General features: G+C 36.3%; 1 protein-coding gene across 3 annotated transcripts in view; it reads right to left on the bottom strand.

Moving 5' to 3' along the window:
* Camsap2 (calmodulin regulated spectrin associated protein family member 2) overlaps window positions 1-20,023 on the bottom strand; it is a 114,709-nt gene that overhangs the window by 30,669 nt on the left and 64,017 nt on the right. For all 3 annotated transcript variants that reach the window (XM_004625322.2, XM_004625324.3, XM_023707820.1), the window contains 4 exons: window positions 19,449-19,610; window positions 12,068-12,151; window positions 1,274-1,415; window positions 436-575 (listed from right to left, as the gene is read on the bottom strand). In XM_004625322.2, the coding sequence (XP_004625379.1) occupies window positions 436-575; window positions 1,274-1,415; window positions 12,068-12,151; window positions 19,449-19,610 (528 nt within the window). The remainder of the gene's footprint in view (window positions 1-435; window positions 576-1,273; window positions 1,416-12,067; window positions 12,152-19,448; window positions 19,611-20,023) is intronic.

Genomic DNA, 20,023 nt, shown 5'->3' with positions numbered 1-20,023 from the left:
TTTTTTTGCGGAGCCGGGGATTGAACTCAGATCCTTGCATTTGCCAGTCAAGTGCTTATCCTACTGAGCCATCTCCCCGGCCCCCAACTTTTTCTTTTTGAGACAGGGTTTCCTTAAGTTGCGCAGGCAGGACTTGAACTTGCAATTTTCTTGCCTCAGCCTGTCAGTGGATTATAGGTATATGCATACCATTGCCTCCAGCTAACAATCAGTTCTGTACATGAATTTAGTTTGGCTTTGCACTGTAAAATGAACTGTTCCTAGCAATGTATTGAAAACATAAACAGAAAAAGCAAAGAAAAGTTATTTTTCAAAATTTCTGTTGACTGATATATTTAATGTGTAAGCGTAATGTAAACAGGCCATTATTTCTGCTGCTGTTTTTTAAACAACCTTTAACAAAGCAAAGGAAAAAAAGAGAATCATTTAATTCACCTTTACAGATGAAGCAGCATAGAGCATATCTTCCAGAGTGAAATGGCAGCACTGGTTCAAGTATTCTTGGCAAAATTCTTGAATCAGCTGTAGATTATACAGGCTGTCAGCCAAAGACATAGTTTCTTTCAAACAAATATCTTCAAATAGAAAAAGAGCAAAGCAATGACTTGGGATTAACCTGAGAAAAATTTTATGTGTACTTCATAACTCGTAACAGTACAAATACACAACTTGTGGAATTTGTTTAATAAATAAACATTTACAAATGTAATAATTACTACACAAAAGTTTTAAACTGTCTTTCTCAGGATTATACATGTATTTTTAAAAGCCTTCATTATTTAATATTGTTTGAAACGTTTCTTTATCACCTAAAGTTAAGAAATATTTCAGGGCCAGTGATATAGCTCAGCAGGCTAAGCACTTGTGCAGGTGCAATGGGCCAGCGATATAGTCCAGGTGTGGTGGCACACGCCTGTAATCTCAACACTAGGGAGGCAGAAATCAAGATGATCACTATGAGTCCGAGCTGCATAGTGAGACGCTACACCAACCTATCAACCAACCAAATAACGATCCGCGGTACCACAGGAAAAAAAAAAAAGTATACTCCTGCCATACTGGCCCTGCCTTTGGGGCGTGATGAGATGAGATTGAGACTGGGTATAGTGGCACACAACTGTAATCCCAGCTCTTAGGAGGTTGTAAACAGGCAGATCATCTGATTTACATAGTGAGAACCTGTAGACACTGTACTAAAATACACACACACACACACACACACACACACAGAGCACACACAAAAAAGAAAGAAATATTTCATTAGAACACTTACCCTCTAATCTGACAACACCAGGACAGTAAAAATGAATAAGGGCAGCTAGTGCACAGCCATCTGTACCATCCTTCAACAAGTTTTCTACTAATGGAATGCAAGGCAGCTGCTTAAGCAATGTTTGCTCCTTCCTATAACGAGCCTACAATGAGAGAGAGAGAGAGAGAGAGAGAGAGAGAGAGAGAGAGAGAGAGAGAGAGATAAGTACTAAGAAATATACAGGGGGAAAATAATCACAACTGTGGATTCTAGTGCATCAATTAATAAAATATAAATCAAAAGAAGTGAACTATTCATCAATACCCTTTTTAAAAGCATGATAGATATTACCAATACACTATTTTTAAAGGAAATCTGGAGATAGAGAAACTTAATTTCAGGAACTGAAATCACCACATCAACACATTCTGGCCCATCAGTTGAATGTTCAGATAAAGCAAATAAAATTTTAAGCACTTTGAAACTGAAAAAACAAACAACAATAAAAAACCTCCCCAGTCTGAGTTTCATTAATCAATCACTACTGGTGATACGGATTCCTGCTATCCCTCAGAAAAACAGAAGCAATCTTTGATTTCTAAAAAATATTTGGTGTAGTTGGATACAGATTTGTAAGGCAGAACCCCAAAAAGGAGACAAGATATAAGCAGCTAAGACAATAGACTTCAGACTGCCTGAACTGAGATCCCAGTTCTGACTCTTACTTACTTTGTCACTTTAAACAAGTTACTTAACTCTCACTTCTCATTTCTGCCATCTGGAAGATGGGGACAGTAACAGCATCCCTCGTACTTCATCGACCCACTGGAGGACTGAGTATGACAATGACTGTGAAGTGCTATGTCCACTGAAGTACGTAAAAGCAATTAATAAAGATTACCTACTGTTTTATCTGGTGGCTCCCTTAAAGCTGAGAAAAATAATGCTAAAGATTTTGTTATAAAGCATATTACAATATCTTATTAACAAAACTTGTGTTATTGTATGTTAGTGATATTTAATCATTTTTAAAACAGGTATCATGAAAGAAAACATTACAAGAATAAAAGTAGGAACACAAATTTACAGAAGAGAACATTCTACACTTGACTATAGAGTTAGGTTTCTCAGAAGTGACACTCTGCCTTTCTTTTATTGGCTACTCAGGGAACAAGATTCATGGAACAGGTGTTCCTCTTGCAGATTTTTGGAGGAGTTTATTCTTTTTTTTTAATGCAGGTTTTTGGTTATTTATTTATTTATGTGTGTGTGTGTGTGTGTGTGTGTGCGCGTGCGTGGCCAGCTCAGCCCACCAGGGGGCGGGGCTGGCTGGCATGTGGGGCTGGGGGATTGAACCGCTGTCCCTGTGCTTTGCTAAGCTTGTTCTAAATAGGTGCTTTAGACCACTGAGCCATCTCACCAGCCCCACTGGAGGAGTTTATTCTTATTAATCAGTGCAACCTATACATCTGTTTTTTGGTATATTCCTAACTCAGAGCACTTATATTCAAAAAATAATCCCATACAGATTCTTGGATTACAAGATCCTTAGAAAAATATCCTCACTTTGTTCCTCAGTTTAAAAATCAGCCATAGAAAGAGGAGAGGAGGGGAAAAAGGAGACAGGAGAAAAGAAACCATCTTCCAGCCTTAATCTAGCTTTCTCACACTCTGTAAGTACTGTTCTGGATGTTTATCCTTTTTTCTTTGGTTATCAAGTATCAAAACAGTTTTTATCTTCGGCAGAGTATAAATTGGGCTGGACTCAGTGACAAACTTCCCAGATCTTCATAGCCCCAGCTTGCTTTCAGCCTACAATCTAAATTGGACTCAACCACATACTCAGGATCATGGAACAAAGAACCAAGTGGTGTGCCAAAACCCTTCTGGACTGTGTGTGTGTGTGTGTGTGTGTGTGTGTACATGTGCATGTGTCACTGTTACACTCATACACAGCTTTAGATGATATTAGCAAAAATTGTCTATGGCTTGGATTAAAAAACCAGAAAATTATGAGTGATGTGGCCGAACACTTTCTGTAAAGACTGTATCCTAGAATACACACCAGATAAAACAACTTTAACACTTGAGGTTATGAATAACCTTGGGTAGTGCATCTCTAGTTCATGAAACTCTATAGAGTCTTTTGTACTTGAATATATATTTTTATAAGCTCACCATATGAAAGCATTTCCTTTTCTTATTCCTTCTACAAACTTAAAGATTTGTTTTTAAAAAGAAGCTCTATATTTTTTAATTTTTAATATCAGGAATTGAACTCAGGACCTTGCCTTACCAGGCAGATGCTTGTGCTGCCGAGCTATATCCTTCCTTAGTCCTATTTTTTAGACATCATCACTGTATTTCTAAATTACATTTTTATTCTTTTTTTTTCTACAGGGTGTTCAGGATCTCACTACTAGACCAGACTCTAGCGATTCTCTTGTTTACAGCCTCCTAAGTGCTGGGATTACAGATGTGCACCAACATGCCCAGTCTCAATCGCCATCTCAGTGTGTTCTGGGGCGGGGGCAGGGCTGGCACAGCAGGCCTGGGGATTGACTCCGCAGCCCCTGTGCCTGCTTGCAGGCACTTCAACCACTGAGTTGTTTGGCAGGCCCTTACATTTTTATTCTTAAAGGTGCAAAATAGTTCTTAAATGATTTAACTCTCTATACTCAATCCTAGAGGATCAATCTTTCAAGTCCATTCAGAATTTAATATGGTTTAGGTCCAATATTTGCAAGCATATGAAGAACCTTTTGTTTTTCTCATAACACAAAAAGTGAAGGACTCTTTCTAATTCGGACTGAAAAGAGTATGACCTTGCCTCAAAGATAATTTAAAAATACAGATAATTTACAAATATGCAATTCAAATTCACTTTGCCTAAAATCACTAAGACTACATCCTTTAGGTTGTTTTTTGTTCTACCTTTTTTTGATGCTGTATAAATACTGGCAAAATTGGCAAAACAATGCTTACTGTTTAATTTTTTGAACTTTTAATTCAAATTATGGCTAGGTATACTATCTTTCCATATTACAATATGATCAAATATCTTAAAACCCAATCTCAGGGCTGGGGAGATGGCTCAGTGGAATAAGCGCTTCCCTGGCAAGCGCAAGGGCCTGAGTTCAATCCCCAGTTCTGAAAAAAAAAAAAAAAAAAAAAAAAAACCAACCAAACAAACAAAAAACCCAATCTCTACTCAGTGACCAACAGAATTACATGAAGCAACTATCAACATGACTTCACAATACCATTCTATAATTACAGTTCTGGAAAGCAAATTGAAGTAGTGGGGCAAACTTACTGGAACCAGTTTCCAAAACCATTTGGAAGGAGACTTCAGAGGAAGCAGCAGAAAAAAGGGGGAAAGCAAAGGTTAAGGGAAAATTCATCAGAGTTATTTTAATTAACAAATCATAGCAGAGCTTCTAATAGTAAAATTCCAAGTTTATAGTTTTCATATATTTCTTCTTGGTAACTAACACTGTAATGAAAAAATATAATTTCCTGATAATAATGACCACCATTTTCTCTTGCCTTATTCCTTTTCCCCAGAGAAATTTATTTTAGGATAGAAAGAATATGCTGTATGTTTTGACTTCAAGGAACCTTATTTCTAAGTTTTAGAATCGCATGTCATATGGAAAAAAGAATTTACTACTATAAAAGGTACATAAAAAGATTTGAGGGATAGGTTTGTACTCATAACTCTTAAACATTAGTAGACCAAGCTTGATAGGGACATATTCTTCCCAAAGGGAAATGCATACTTTTAAAAATACATTCTAAAGCAAGTAACAACATAATGGAATTCACTTATAGCATAAACATTACTATTAATGTTACTATCTAAGAGTGTCCTGAAGAATATAATTATTCTTCTTTCTAAAAAATAATATAATAAACCCATAATCCCAGAATAATTTGTGATTACTTATCTGCATACTTCTCAGAAACTTTTCTGGTCCCTTAAATATTTCTGAATTGAGCCAAACTAGATGGAATCTGAGTTAAAATAAGAGCACTTGAAAAAACAGCATCAATTAGTTATTTTCAAGAACTTAAAAAAAAAAAACCTTCAAGAATTAGAAAAATGCCATCTCAAGAATTAGAAAAGCACTGGCTTCCTGCAAATAGATAATATTTCCAATAAAGTTTCTTACAGCATGAGGAAGAATAGCCCGTTATTTGCTGCATAACTCAATCCCCCATACAACAGAAAGTTTTTAGTAACTACACCCATAAAAAAAAATACAAGAATAGGATAAAAGAACAAAACACTGAAAATGTGTCAGGGTCTCCAATTTATAAAAAAAAAAAGTTAAAAACAGAGATTCTTATATTCTAGACTAGAAGCATCCACTATATCAAAACTAGTGATAAAAAATTATTACAGGTCGCTCAGAACACCAGGCATATAAGAGTTTCTAATGGTTCAGATTATTCCAAATTTCTTTCTTTTTCTTTTTCTTTTTTTTTTTTTTTGTATTTTAGGGAAGGGTCTACAGGGTGTTCAGGGTCTTATTACTAGATTGGACTTGTAGTGATCTGCCTGTTTGTAGCCTTTCAAGAGCTGGGATTACAGACACACGCCATGACGCCCAGTCTCAATTGCCATCTCAGCGAGGCTCGGGAGCGGGGCCAGCAGGGCACGCCCTGGGATTGAACCCCTGTGGGCACTTTAATCAGCTGAGCTATTTGGCAGGCCCTAAAACTTCAAAGTTTTTTTTTTTTTTTTTTTTTTTTTTGATACCAGGGGTCAAACTCAGGACCCTGCACTTGTCAGGCAAGCACTCATTCCACTGAGCTATCTCCCTGGCCCCCAAATTTCTTATGAAGTAGTTAAGTATTTTTTTTAAGTATTAAGTATTTTTTTTTAACCAAGGCAGCCCTTTCTTTTACTCCTTTCCACTGGTCTAAGACTCAAGCCCAATGATGTATCTAGGAATGGTATACTATAATGGATACACTAATTGGTTGTTTGATATATTTATATATGTATTAGACAACCTACTCAAGTACAGAGTTAGATTACAAACCAGAGTTTTTCCAAAGTATGCTCCAAAGAACTCTAAGTCTGTAGACTGTCATTAGATGTCTTTCATAAGAGTGCACAAAGGTAAAAAAATGTTTGAGGAATAGGTAGACCAGCTTTTGAGTCTTTATTGTGCTAAAATAGTTTTAAACACTCATAAATAGCCACCAGCCATGCAGCATTTCTTAAATATATTTAGCTTCAAAGTCCTTCTCTCAAATAGTATATTATTATTTGAAGAGACACTCTGGAGAAAAAAGTGGGCTAGTTTTTAATTGCTAAGAAACTGTGGTCAAGGGAGAAATTCATGCACTGAAGTAATCACCAGTTGAGCTCTATAAGCATTCACCTACTCCTGGGGAAAGTGTACTCCACTTTCAGCCTATTACAGTAAAAAGCAATTAGAGCTCAAGTGAATGTCTTTCTCCAAAGATGATTATTGCATCTAATTCCTATCCCCACAGATTCATCTTCTTAAAATACTACACAAATCTCTTTTAAAAGTGGTAAATACAACACTGAATAAACATAAAGATGTTGAGAAACATTAAAATTCACTTTGTATATCATAATGTATTAAGAATACAATCCCATGAATTTATAGCTCTTTCAAAATGGTACTCCCAGAAAGCTTGGCACCATCTGTGTCAGGAGCTCAAGACCATTCTGAGCAACACAGAGACAATATCTCAAAACAAAATAAAACTTTCTAATTGATTGGCTCAGTAGTTCTAAAATGTGTATCTTAAGGGCTAAGGATTTCGCTCAGTGATAGAGCATTTACTTACCATGTGCAAGGCTCAAGAATCAAACCCCAGCACTGAACAGAAAAAAAATCAAACTCCCCAAAATGTGCCTTTTACCTAACATTTACTTTCTCTGTTCCTGTTATTCTCCAAATCATAATACCCTCTTTTCAAAAAAAAAAAATTTTTTTTCTTTTTCCAATGCTAGGGATCACACCCAGGTCTCCCACATTCAGGGAATGCTCTACCACTGTATTACATCTCTTTTCTAAATACTGTAAAACCTGCTATGGCCTGTTAAAATTTACATTGTTTAAAGGGTCTCTGTAGAAGTTTCATTCATATAGTTACTGTAAATCTACTCATAAAAGTACACATATAGAAAAGTCTATAAAAACCAAAGACATTCTTTTCATTAACCTTTTTGAGTCCCTTATGTTTATTTAATGTACTGAGAGAAAAATCTCTGATCATCATTTACAGAATTTAGGAAACATTTCAGTCTTTTTAGCCTTTTAACATTTAAATAAAGTAAGTGAGGTCCAAGAGGTCAAGCGCCATGGAAAAAGTCATGAAGTAAGTTAGTCGCAGAACTGCTGCGATTTCAACAGAATACTTACTTATTTACCATGACATTTTGTGCAAACTGTGTAAGGAACACAGATGTTGTCTTGGCCATAAAGTTAGAGATCTGCACAACTCCTAGATTTAGCAAACACAAATTCAGAGATGCCAATGTATGATAAGACACCAGTACAGCCTATATCAGAAATTTGTTTAACTGCAATTCAAATGTAATTGGGAATCCACTTTACATGAAGAGTCTTAGAAGAAAAGCAACTTGACAAACATGGAGAAAATAACAATAGTAAACAAAACATTTTCCTAGACATGACACTATTTGATAGTTTCCTTCGGACACTAACCAAGCCAACAATTTGAAATATGTAATCATCAGAGGATCTAAGAACCTAAAGGAAGTCCTGATGTAATCTTTAATTTTAGTCTAACATTATAGTACAATTATCTTTCAAAAAAGAAGCCAGCATGGAGACACATGCCTGAAAGCACAGCACTCGGGAGGCTCTGACAGGAGGATTGTTTTGAGTCCAAGGTCAGTTTGGACTACATAGTGAGGCCCTGTCTGAAATTAAAAAAAAAGAAAAATAAATGTCTTCTCCACACGCATATTTTGTCAAGAATGTTTACAAAAGTTTCAGGGACCAGGGAGATAGCTCAGTAGGGTCCGCAGTTCAATCCCTGGTACCATAAAAAAAAAAAAATAAATAAATAAATAAAAAAAAGAGTAAGTTTCACAAAACAAAATTTTTTGGGACATTTTCAATTGACAAGAGCTGGGCAAGGACAAAAGGTAAGATATTTATCCAACATCATGACCTCTGCCAATAGCTGGATAAGTAATAGACCAGAAGAGTAGGCATCTAAGTCAAGCTAGCTGAGGTAGGTAAAGCGGTAACTTCTTACAAACTGCATAGTAATAAAGAAAAGTTATTTTATTCTCTACTTATAAACAGAGAAAAAAATTACAGATTTTGCACTTTTAAAAAAAAAATGTATTTAGTACAGGGTCTACAGGGTCTCACTATGTAGATCTGACTCATAGTGATTTTCCTGTTTTCAGCCTCCCAAGCGCTGGGATTACGGGTGTGTGTAACCACACCCAGTTTCAATCCCATCTCAGCACAAGGCCAGCATGGCAAGCCAGGGATCGAACCCTGGCCGTTGTGCTTTGCCTAAGCAGGTGCATTAGTCACTGAGCTATCTGGCCAGCTTTGCAGATTTTGCTTTTATAGGATTAAAATTTTAAAAAATGGAATAATACTTCCAACCAAACCAAGTAACTCAAGTGTCAAAAATTCCTTTATAAACTATTGAATACTAGTTTATAAAGCTAACAAGATTCCTCTCCTTAGCTCATTCTGTGACAGTTTCTTTGTAATAATGACATCTGTACAGGTAGTAAGACTGCAAAATTAATAATTATTTTCACAAAAATTTTAACAATGCAAAGAAAAATTAAACTCACAAGAATGAAGATGTAAATGCAATGTGAGTCTTTTTTTTAAAAAAACATTTAGTGTGGGGGCTGGTGAGATGGCTCAGTGGTCTAAAGCACCTACTTGGAACAAGCTTAGCAAAGCACAGGGACCACGGTTCGATCCCCCAGCACCACATGCCAGCCAGCCCTGCCCCTTGGTGGGCTGAGCTGGCCACACACACACACACACACACACACACACACAAATAAATAAAATTAAAAAAAAAAAACAAACAAAAAAAAACATTTAGTGTGTGTTTGTGTGTGTATGTGGCCAGCTCAGCCCACCAGGGGACAGGGCTGGCTGGCATGTGGTGCTGGGGGATTGAACGGGTGGTCCCTGTGCTTTGCCAAGCTTGTTCCAAGTAGGTGCTTTAGACCACTGAGCCATCTCTCCAGCCCTGCAATGTGAGTCTTAAAATGCATAATCCAAATATTTAAAAATGAATCAGTTATTCATTTATTCACTCAACTCATTCAGAAAATACTGACAGCCCAGTTAATATGTACAATTGCATGGGACTAAGTGCTATGAGAAAGTGGCATAAGACAAATAGTGGTTTGTTTTTTTTTTAATTTTTATTTATTTATTTGTGTGTGTGTGTGGCCAGCTCAGCCCACCAGGGGGCGGGGCTGGCTGGCATGTGGTGCTGGGGGATTGAACCATGGTCCCTGTGCTTTGCTAAGCTTGTTCTAAGTAGGTGCTTTAGACCACTGAGCCATCTCACCAGCCCGACAAATAGTGTTTAAATTCCACAATATCGGGCTGGCCAGAGAGCTCAGTGGACTAAAGCGCCTGCGCAGGCAGAGGGCAGTGACCAGGGTTCCATCCCAGGCATGCCCTGCCACCCCTGCCCCCAGGGCAAGCTGAGACTGCAATTAAAATGATTAAGACTGCATGTGATATAGCACATGCCTGTAATCCCAGCACTTAGGAGGCTGAAAACAGGAGAACCACGACAAGTCTGATTTATGTAGTGAGACCCTGTACCAAATACGTAAAAAGAGAAAAATAAATTCCACAATACATTTTTCTTAATGGGCCACTCAATTAGCTTATCTAAAACACACAGTGTTGGGGCTGGTGAGATGGCTCAGTGGTCTAAAGCACCTACCTAGAACAAGCTAAGCTTAGCAAAGCACAGGGACAGCGGTTCAATCCCCCAGCACCACATGCCAGCCAGCCTCGCCCCCTGGTGGGCTGAGCTGGACACACACACACACACACACACACACACACACACACATAAATAAATAAAAAATTAAAAAAAAATAAAACACACAGTGTTTATTCCCACAGAAATAACATTTACTGAATCTTATGTCTTCATTATTTTGCAATGTGCACGTGATTTCTAGGGAAAAATTCCTAAGTGCTACAACTTTGAATGAAGCTACCTTAAGCCTTATTCCCAAAAGCCAGGAACCAAAAAATAAGGGGCAAGATTACACGTATCTCCAAGGCACAGATTTCAACTCCTACCTTATGGGAGAGAAACCAAAGGAAAGGAGTGGGAGATGTGCGAGGGAAGACACAGAGACAGAAGTTGTTTGCAAGCAAGAAAATGAAACATGTAATCTGGGGTAATGGAAAAAAGAATTCCATTTTGCTCTATCTTAATGGGAAAGACCTCAACAAAGTCAGAGGGGGAAGCTCATATCATAACTAAGGAGATAGTGAGTCTGAGATACGGAAATATCACTATGTTCACAAAACATTAAATTCAAACAAACTGTTTAGATGGTTCTCGACAACATTTTTATGTCAGATTTCATGACATTTTTTCTTCCCCTTTCATTTACCTTTTTCTCTTTTATGAAGGCATCAATGACTAACAGACTGAAATGATTCTAACTTTTTAAAATGAAAAGAAGTATTGTGTGATATTGAAGGGACTTAAATAATTCAAATGAAAAATACGGCCTCTGAATAATTATAATTTCTTTTTTTTTTTTTTTTTTTCCAGAACCAAGGATTGAACTCAGGCCCTTGCACTTGCCAGACAAGTGTTTATTCTACTGAGCCATCTCCCCAGCCCCTGAATAATTATAATTTCCTATACCTCAATTCTAATACTATATGTGCTTAAAATGTACTAATTACAATATACTTTAAAAGAAATGAGACATTACCATTTTGAAAGCATATTTTTGGTACAGTATATGAAAAACACAAAATTCAGTTTTCAAAGAAAACTGAAAACTGGAAACTCTAAAAACGTATTTAAGAGCTTTAAAAGAATAAACCCATGTTAATATTTCTTTCCTTACAGAATAAATCATATACAACTTGAAATTCCAGGAATATTATTTTATTTTATTTATTTAGGCCAGCTCAGCATGCCCTGAGGGTGGGGCTGGCATGGCATGTGGTGCCAGGATCGTACCTTGGTCTCCTGTGCTTCCCTAAGCTCACCTAGGCAGGTGCTTTAGACTGCTGAGCTATCTCACTGGCCCCCAGGAATATTATTTTAAATGTTGATCTTATAGCAAATTGTTATAAGAGCTGTTATGCTTAAAATTGTTTTCTGTTTCACATATTTTGCCAAAACATATGTAACAAAAACCATTAATAAGGGGCCGGTGAGATGGTTCAGTAGAGTAAGCGCTTCCCTGGCAAGTGCAAGGACCTCAGTCCAATCCCCAGGTCCACCAAAATAAAATAAAATAAAACAAAACAAAACACCACTATTTTTATCAAGAGCTACTCTGAAACTGAGGTCTAGTCATCAACAATTTTTTCCCCAAGTTATATTGTTCAGTGTGACTTTATATTTCCATTACTTAAGTATTCATAGCATGGCTTCCCAGGGTAGTTAGCAGTACTGAAGAACCAGTTAACAGTACTAAAGAAAACTCTTGATAACTATAAATATTTCTCAACATTATATATATATATATATATATATATATATACACAAATAAAGTATCATAATTATAATTTTATCCCTTGAAATACTGACCTTTTGACCACCTGGAGCTTCAACTGTGTGATGTTCTTTCAATTTCTGTTCTTGTTCCATTATGTCTTTCAAATGTTCATTTACCTTAAAATATAAAAACATTAATTTGTACTTATATTCAAATGTAACAATAAAATAACATATACCTTTTTAAAATTTTTTTTTACTTATTTTTTTTAAAACATATACCTTTAAAATGCCTGTAGTTAGGTTTCTGATGTCAAATATAAATACCAAAGAAAATTTCACTTTCACAATCATAGAAAAAAACCTTACAAATCGTTCTTTTACTAATTCATTAATTTATCAAATACCAGACAGAAATTGATCAGAATGCTAGAGAGTAACTTATCAGTTTTAATGCTAAAATAGCAAAATAAGGGCTGGCGAGATAGCTCAGTGGACTAAGCACTTGCTTAGGTAAGCACAGGGGCCAGGGCTGGACCCCTGGCATTGTGTGCTGTGCTGGCCTTGCGCCTGGGCATGCTGAGCCAGCGGTGGAGTCCATGCATTGTGGCGCAGACCTGTAATCTCAGCACTGGAGGCTGAAAATAGGACGATCACTACGAGCTTGAGCTGCGTAGTAAGATCCCGCACACACACAAAAGCAAAATAATACTTTATGCAAAAACTGTACAACTATTTAGAATTAGTAAATGAAAATTACTGTCACTAAAATTAAATGCTTTAGTATCAATAGAAAAAAATTTTGAAGCTGTGATTTCATAGAAATGTGCACAGATCATTGGTGAAGTTTAGTGCATCATAAATTCACCCTTAAAAATTCATGCAAAATTTTTGCATGAAAACTTTTCTGGCAAGAATGCCCACTTTTGAGGCTGGGGAGATGACTCAATGGAATAAGCGCTTCCCTGGCAAGCTCAAGAGCCTGAGTTCAATCCCTGGTTCCACAAAAAAAAAAAAAAAAAAAAAAAAAAAAAAGCCCAATTTTAATCCCTGTAAAATGACCCAAGTAGTCCATAATCTGGAAAAGGTTAAGTAAGAAACAGTATATTTGTGGTAAAAACTATTTTTAAGCCAGACTTTAGATTGGGCATGGTGTTTCTACACTTTTAATCTTAGCATGAGGGAGTAAAAACAAAGCCAAAATGATCTTTGTTATCATAAAACAAGGAGTGGCAGGAGGGTGGGAGTGGGGGGGTGCAATGTGGAGAGAAAATTTTTTAACAAAAGGTGAGTAGAAAAGAATGGAAGCAGGGAGACCTATGTGAGAAAATATAGCTGTATTAGAAAAGGCTACTGCCATGGTCTTGAATGTTTGGCCCCCAAGTTAATGTACTGGAACTTTATGCCCAATATGGTAGTAGTAAGCGATGGGGCCCTCTGGGAAGTGATTAGGTCATGAGGCTTCACCTTCACAAATGGTGTTAATGTCTATATTAAAAAAGGCTGAAGAAAGACTTGGCCTTTCCTACCAAGTGAACATGGATACAACAAACTTTTAAGATAAAACACTCATCAATACTGTATGTAATGTGTTGGCATCTTGATCTTGGACTTCTAGTTCCAGAACTGTCAGAAAGATTTTTGTTATTTATGAGCTACCCAATCTATCCTATTTTGTTAGAGTAGCTAGAACATACTTAGTCTCTTTTAGGAATAAATTTAAGCTGAGACTTAGAAAGAAAAGAAGCTAACCATGGGAAGAATAGAGTAATCCAGACAAAGAATAAAAAGTACAAAGGGCTTGTGGTAGGAAAAACACTTGGTGTGCTTGAGTGAGTGAAGAACATCACACACACACACACACACACACACACACAGAGGGAGAGGGAGAGGGAGAGGGAGAGGGAGAGAGAGAGAGAGAGAGAGAGAGAGAGAGACAGAGAGACAGAGACAGAGAGACAGAGACTCAAAAAAGACGAGTTACAAGATAAGGCCACAAAGAGATAGAAACAAATAATATAAGGTTCATATATTCATCATTTTTGTGTATCTTTGCATGATTTAATCCTTCAAAATAATCTTGTCTTTGGTGATTTTGCTTTTTGAAGTTTAAATTCATTTTAGCCACTATTGCTAATAAGTTAGCCATATTATTATCAGTTTTCTACATAAATTAAAAAAAAACCTTGTGGATGCACTATTCAGGAGAAAAAAAAGACAAATAGGTTAGAATGAACTGCATTAAGAGGCAGTTCATGGGGCTGGTGAGATGGCTCAGTGGTCTAAAGCACCTACTTAAAACAAGCTTAGCAAAGCACAGGGACCACGGTTCAATCCCCCAGCACCACATGCCAGCCAGCCCCGCCCCCTGGTGGGCTGCGCTGTCCCCACCACAAATAAATAAAATTAAAAAAAAAAAAAAAAAGAGGCAGTTCATGGGGAGAAAATACATATTAAATTTAGAGACAAGTATAGAGTCATAATGAAACTGGGCTGGTAGAATGGAGCAAGGAAAAAACATAATGAAACTGAAGTTTAATCAAATATTTTTAAACTTACTCTAAAAGTTGAATAGGTGGATATGGTTGTATAAAAATAGTAGACATTCCTTTATTTTCCTATTTTTTAAAAAATAACTTTATTGAGAAACAAATAGCAATGAGATAGTTTCAAGACTGATTAGTAGGACAGTTTCAATAATACATTGCATATTGTTGTTTTAGTGGTTATTCATTGTACAAAATGTAACAATTCTTTTTTTTTTGGCAGAACTGGGGATTGAACTCAAACTGTTATGCTTGCTAGGGAAGTGCTTATTCTACTGAGCCATCTCCCCGGCCTAGTACACATTCCTAATTAAATAATTTCCTCATCTTTATATAAATTTCCAAGGTTCTAAAATGCCTAGTTTAATTTTGTAGCTTAAGCTATCTTTTATTCAGTCAAAGTTTACTAAATATCATCTCTTTGCCAAACACCATGGCAGTCTAGACTCTTTACCTGTAAAGAAAAGTGCCACTACCCATGCTTATATACACTATGCAATCAAGGAAGACAGATTTAAAAAAAAAATATCAAGTTGTTCAGCAAAATAATTAGAAACTATGAAAAATGCTACATAAGAAAGAATTAGAGTGCTAGAGTTGAAAATAAGGGTTGACAGGTGCCTACTTTAGATAGGGTGTGAGGAAAAAGTGCTATCCAAGCTGAGAAGTGATGGAGCAGAAGCACCAAGCCATGCAGAAAGCTGGGAGATGAGCTGCCCACGAACAGGAAACACCACGTTCAATGGTCCAGAGGTGAGAAAGGCCATACAGCTGGAATGAAGTGAGAGAAATGAGAAAGGAGAACACTGGTTGTGAGCCTGAGATGAAGAAATACAAATGGTCAGATTTGATGGTACTTTGCAGATCACAGTGAATTTTACTTTTTTATTTTAAGTGCAAAGTGAAGTCACTGAAGAGTTTTAAGCAAAGAAGTAATATGGTCCAAACTACTGCGTAAAAAAAAGTAACTTGAAAGGTTCCAATTCTGGTAATAACGGAGTAGCATGTATTATACAAAGCCTCTCAGAGATTACAATTATAAACTTTGGGGGGAAAATATAAAAAGCAGTCTGAGAGTAGCTCAGTAATTGAGCATGTGCTTATTATAGCATGCCTGAGATCTTGGGTATGATTCTTACCACCAAATACACACATTTTATATCTACACACACACACACACACACACACACACACACGTATACATATATATAATATATATATATTATATATTATATATATAGCAAATACGTGAAGATATTGGCAACCAACTAAAAGTAAGAAGAAGGAAAAGATTCAACTTTAGAAAGAAAGGAATACACTGAAATATTTATATAGCCTTCCCCATAATTCATATAGTGCAGAGTGGCTAGAACTCAAGTAGAAAACTACTTGATAGTTTTCATGACATGAGGAATCTAAGAAGAAATCTTACACTGCTAGTTACTGAGGACAAATATCATAAGACAGAGTCACAAGTGGGGGGAGACCCCAAATTTGCATATAAACTAAGCTCAAAGTTTGGTTGAGCCCTGAATGTTTTCCAAGGAGTTGGAAACAACTGCTGGGAGGTTGAAGAATCTGCTATTGCAGGAGAAACAATCTGGTGTTCAATTTCACCAAGAGAGGAATACTTGTAAACACTCTGGGTTTTTCACTGAAAGTTCAAGGGCTGCTTGTGTAGGCTGAGTAGCATATCACAGGAAAACCTGCATATCCAAATTAACTGCAGCACAATATACTACAGTCATGTATGGAACCAGCATAGATGCCATCGACCGATGAATGGATCAAGAAAATGTGATATGTATACGTGATGGAATATTATTCAGTCATATGGAAGAATGAAATTATGTTATTTGCAGGAAAATGGATGGAACTGGAGATCACCATGTTAAGTAGAACAAGCCAGACTCAGAAGGCAAATATCACATTTCCCCTAATATGTGGAACAACAACAACAAAACAAAAACAAAAACACAGAGATGACATCAAAGTTGAAGTGAGATTAGAAAGGGAGTAAGGAGAAGGGGGAAGGAGTGTAAGGAGAAATGGATATGATCAAAATGTTATACATATGTATGAAAAAAATAAATAAAACTTAAAATTGAGAGTGTAAAAAGAAAATGACAAAATGCTAACAATTAGGGACTCTATATATAAAGTATACATGGGTGTCTGTTGACCTATTATTTTAATCATCTAAAGAATTGACATGTTTGAAAATCAAAAAGTTTGGGGGGGGGAACAGGTTAGCCCCTGTAGAAGAGAAATAAACAATGGTAAAAAAAAATACAGTAGCAGCAGTACTAGTTGTAGTAGTAGTGACTGAATTCAAGCTAAAGATAGGAAGGTACCTATTAGATTTGTCAGTATGGAAGCCTTACCTGACACAATTTTAGGGTAGGAACAGGAAAAGGAGATAAAGCAGAAAAGGCTAACGAGTGACTACATAGGTCTTTTGAGTGATTACGCTGTTCCAAGAAATGGGGATTTATCTGGACAGGAAAGTTCTGTATATAAAATGGGAAGCATTAGAACAAGTTTACAGTCTTACAAGAATGGTCCAATAGACAGTAAGTTGAAGTTGGAGAGTCGAGGAATACAGGGTGATCCACAGACAAGCAACATCAGCATCATCTGGTGCTTGTTAGAAATGCACACTCTCCAGCTCCAGACCACACCTACTAGGTCAGATTCTGAATTTTAACAAATTCTCAAGTAACTGTTACCAATATTACACTTCAAATTATTCAAAAAGAATTGAAGTAGAGATTCACTGACCATGAAAAAGATTGAAAGAGGAGCTCTATTGCAACAAGTACTAGAGAACTTGCTTTTGTAGGAAGGGGGGAATTTTCTTCACTTTAACAGTAGAAAAAGGAGGTGACAACGAGTGATAATGCATGATTGTCTGCATGTATGATAATTCCCACCTAACAGCTTCCCATCTCTGGTCTCAAAAAACAGATGAGGCAAGCAAGGTAAGTTGACAGTAACATGAAAAGCCTAAAAGAAAGTCTAAAGATTAGACCAAAAAAATAGAGTAAGTCATCTTGAAGTATCAGAGTCAATTTCTCAGGGTTAAACTTTACAGACTGCCATAATTATGAAGTTAACCTGAAGCCAGCTTCCTTCTGTAAATTCTTCCAATATTACATCTCGATAGCTGGACAGAAATAAGATGAGCAATTAAGCTCAACCATCTAAATCATTACCATCTGAGTAACAAGAAGGGATAAAGAGACAGAAATCTGAGAGATTTATAAGACTCTAAAAAAGAGAAATGTGAAGTTCGTTGGGCTATAAGAGATTAACAGCTTTAACGATTTGGAAGTTACAATAAAGTTAAGTATTTTTTGTTGTGTTTTATTATGTTGTTGATAAACCCAGAGTTTTCATGCATGTCAACCACATATTCTCACAAGATAAACATTTTCAATAGGGGTAACTTAAATTAAGTGAGTGTAAGGATAGGACAAATTCAAGAACAGGAAGTTTGCAATGAGATATGAAGGTTACATAGTTTCCGACGATGAATAGGTCTATGATGTGCACATGATTCTGCACAGCTGAGGAGGAACAGAAAAAAAAACCCCACTAAATATGAAGAAATAAAGGAATTCTGGGAAAAAGTAATTAATGGTCCTTCTACATTAATAATGATTTTATGGAGAATTATAGAGATGAATAATAATTTTGCACTTAGCTTCTTATGACAAGGTTCATACAAGTATTCAAAGAAGTGTTTTGTTTTTTTTCTTCTCCGAATGCCTTCAAGGCATGACTGGCTGGCTTGTGTTGTGGGGATCGAACCACAGCAACCTGAGCTTGACTGCTTTGTTGAAGCAACCACTTAAAGAACTGAGCTAGGGGGCAGGCCCCCAAGTATTCAAAGAAGAATAACTGAACTCTAACTTTTTTTACATCTTGCACATAAATCAAGTTTATTTTCTCTGGGTAATAGTTGTAAATAAAAGTGGATCAAGATGAGTTAAACACTAAAACCAAGAAAGGAGTGGTATACTGACAACAAGCATCTTCAAAATAAAATCCACAGCTCCAGAAAAAAATTAGAAAAAGAAAACCAGTATGATTTTGTGCAACTTGGCCAAATAAAGTACAGACTCCTTTAACTGGAAGTATGTGAAAATTATATTACTCTTATATTTAAAAATATTTACTGTGGGGGCCTGCTGGTTGGCTCAGTTGTTTAAGTTGTTTAAGCTTTGCCTGCTTATGCAAATGCAGTGAGGCTCGGATACTGCGACTGTATCCCCAGCTCCTCATGCCTCACCAGACCTGCCCTCAGGGCAGCCTGAGTCAGCAAAAAAAAAAAAAAATCCTTCTAAAAATATTTATTGGGCTGAGGATGTAGCTCAGTGGTAGAGCGCTTGCCTAACAGGTACAAGGCCCTGAATTCAATCCTCAGAACCAAAAATAAATACATAAATGTATATATTATTCACTGTGTAGAGTTTTTGAGTGCTCTGAATCTAGAAGATGTGATACAAACTAGATTGATCATTTTCAACAACAATTATTAATACTGCTGAGTAAAAATCCATTTTAATGATTTTAAAGTTTTTTTTTTTTTAACAATTTGAGAACTCCTTACATTTTATTTATTTATTTAATTTATTCATTTGTGTGTGTGTGTGTGAAGCTCAGCCCACCAGGGGGCAGGGCTGGCTGGCATGTGGTGCTGGGGGATTGAACCGCGGTCCTGTGCTTTGCTAAGCTTGTTTTAAGTAGGTGCTTTAGACCACTGAGCCATCTCACCAGCCCTTTAAAGTTATTTTTAAATAAAAAAATTTAAGTATACTGCATAACTTCAGCTTTCATTTTGATTTAAAACGAAGAGTAATGGAATGGTAATATTTTAATATAGAATTTATTTTTACTCAAGTAAGTAGTAAGTATAATCTTACCTTATTTATCCAGTACATTACAGCATCTTCAATATCATAGGGCAGATCAGTGGCTTGAAAAAAAGCTGAATACTGTTGAGCACACGCAATTACTTTTTCTACACTGACCATTTCTACAGTGTAAGCCATCATTAGGGTATCTATCATGGCCAAATGTGCACTCTGGAAATACAAAAGAACAAAGAGTTTAAAAATTACACTTAGAAATTACTATGTGTATATTTTAAATGTATTAATATTTCCTAACAGAAGTAAAAAAATGCTTATGAAGACTAGCCTTAAGAAGAAAGCTTAAATCATAAATGCTGAAGATAGCTACCTGGACAAAAAAAACTTATTCTTTAAACACTTACTGAGTATGTATATTAAGATTTTCATTCTCTAAGATGCTTCCTTTCCTATGTTTTAAGGTCACAATCACTTACTTTAACACCATTACAACTTACAAACTTCAGAATCACCTCAGGTTTTCCCTACTTTTCACATTAACATAGTACAACATGTAGATTCTACTACTAAAGTGTCTCTCAAACCATTCTGATTGCAATTTTTTCTTTTTTTTTTTAGAACTTTTT

This window comes from Octodon degus, unplaced genomic scaffold, assembly GCF_000260255.1.
Source record: "Octodon degus isolate 3935 unplaced genomic scaffold, OctDeg1.0 scaffold00009, whole genome shotgun sequence".
NCBI classification, from domain to species: domain Eukaryota; kingdom Metazoa; phylum Chordata; class Mammalia; order Rodentia; family Octodontidae; genus Octodon; species Octodon degus.
Note: the sequence above shows the minus strand (reverse complement) of the source record. Positions and strands in the feature narration are given on the sequence as shown.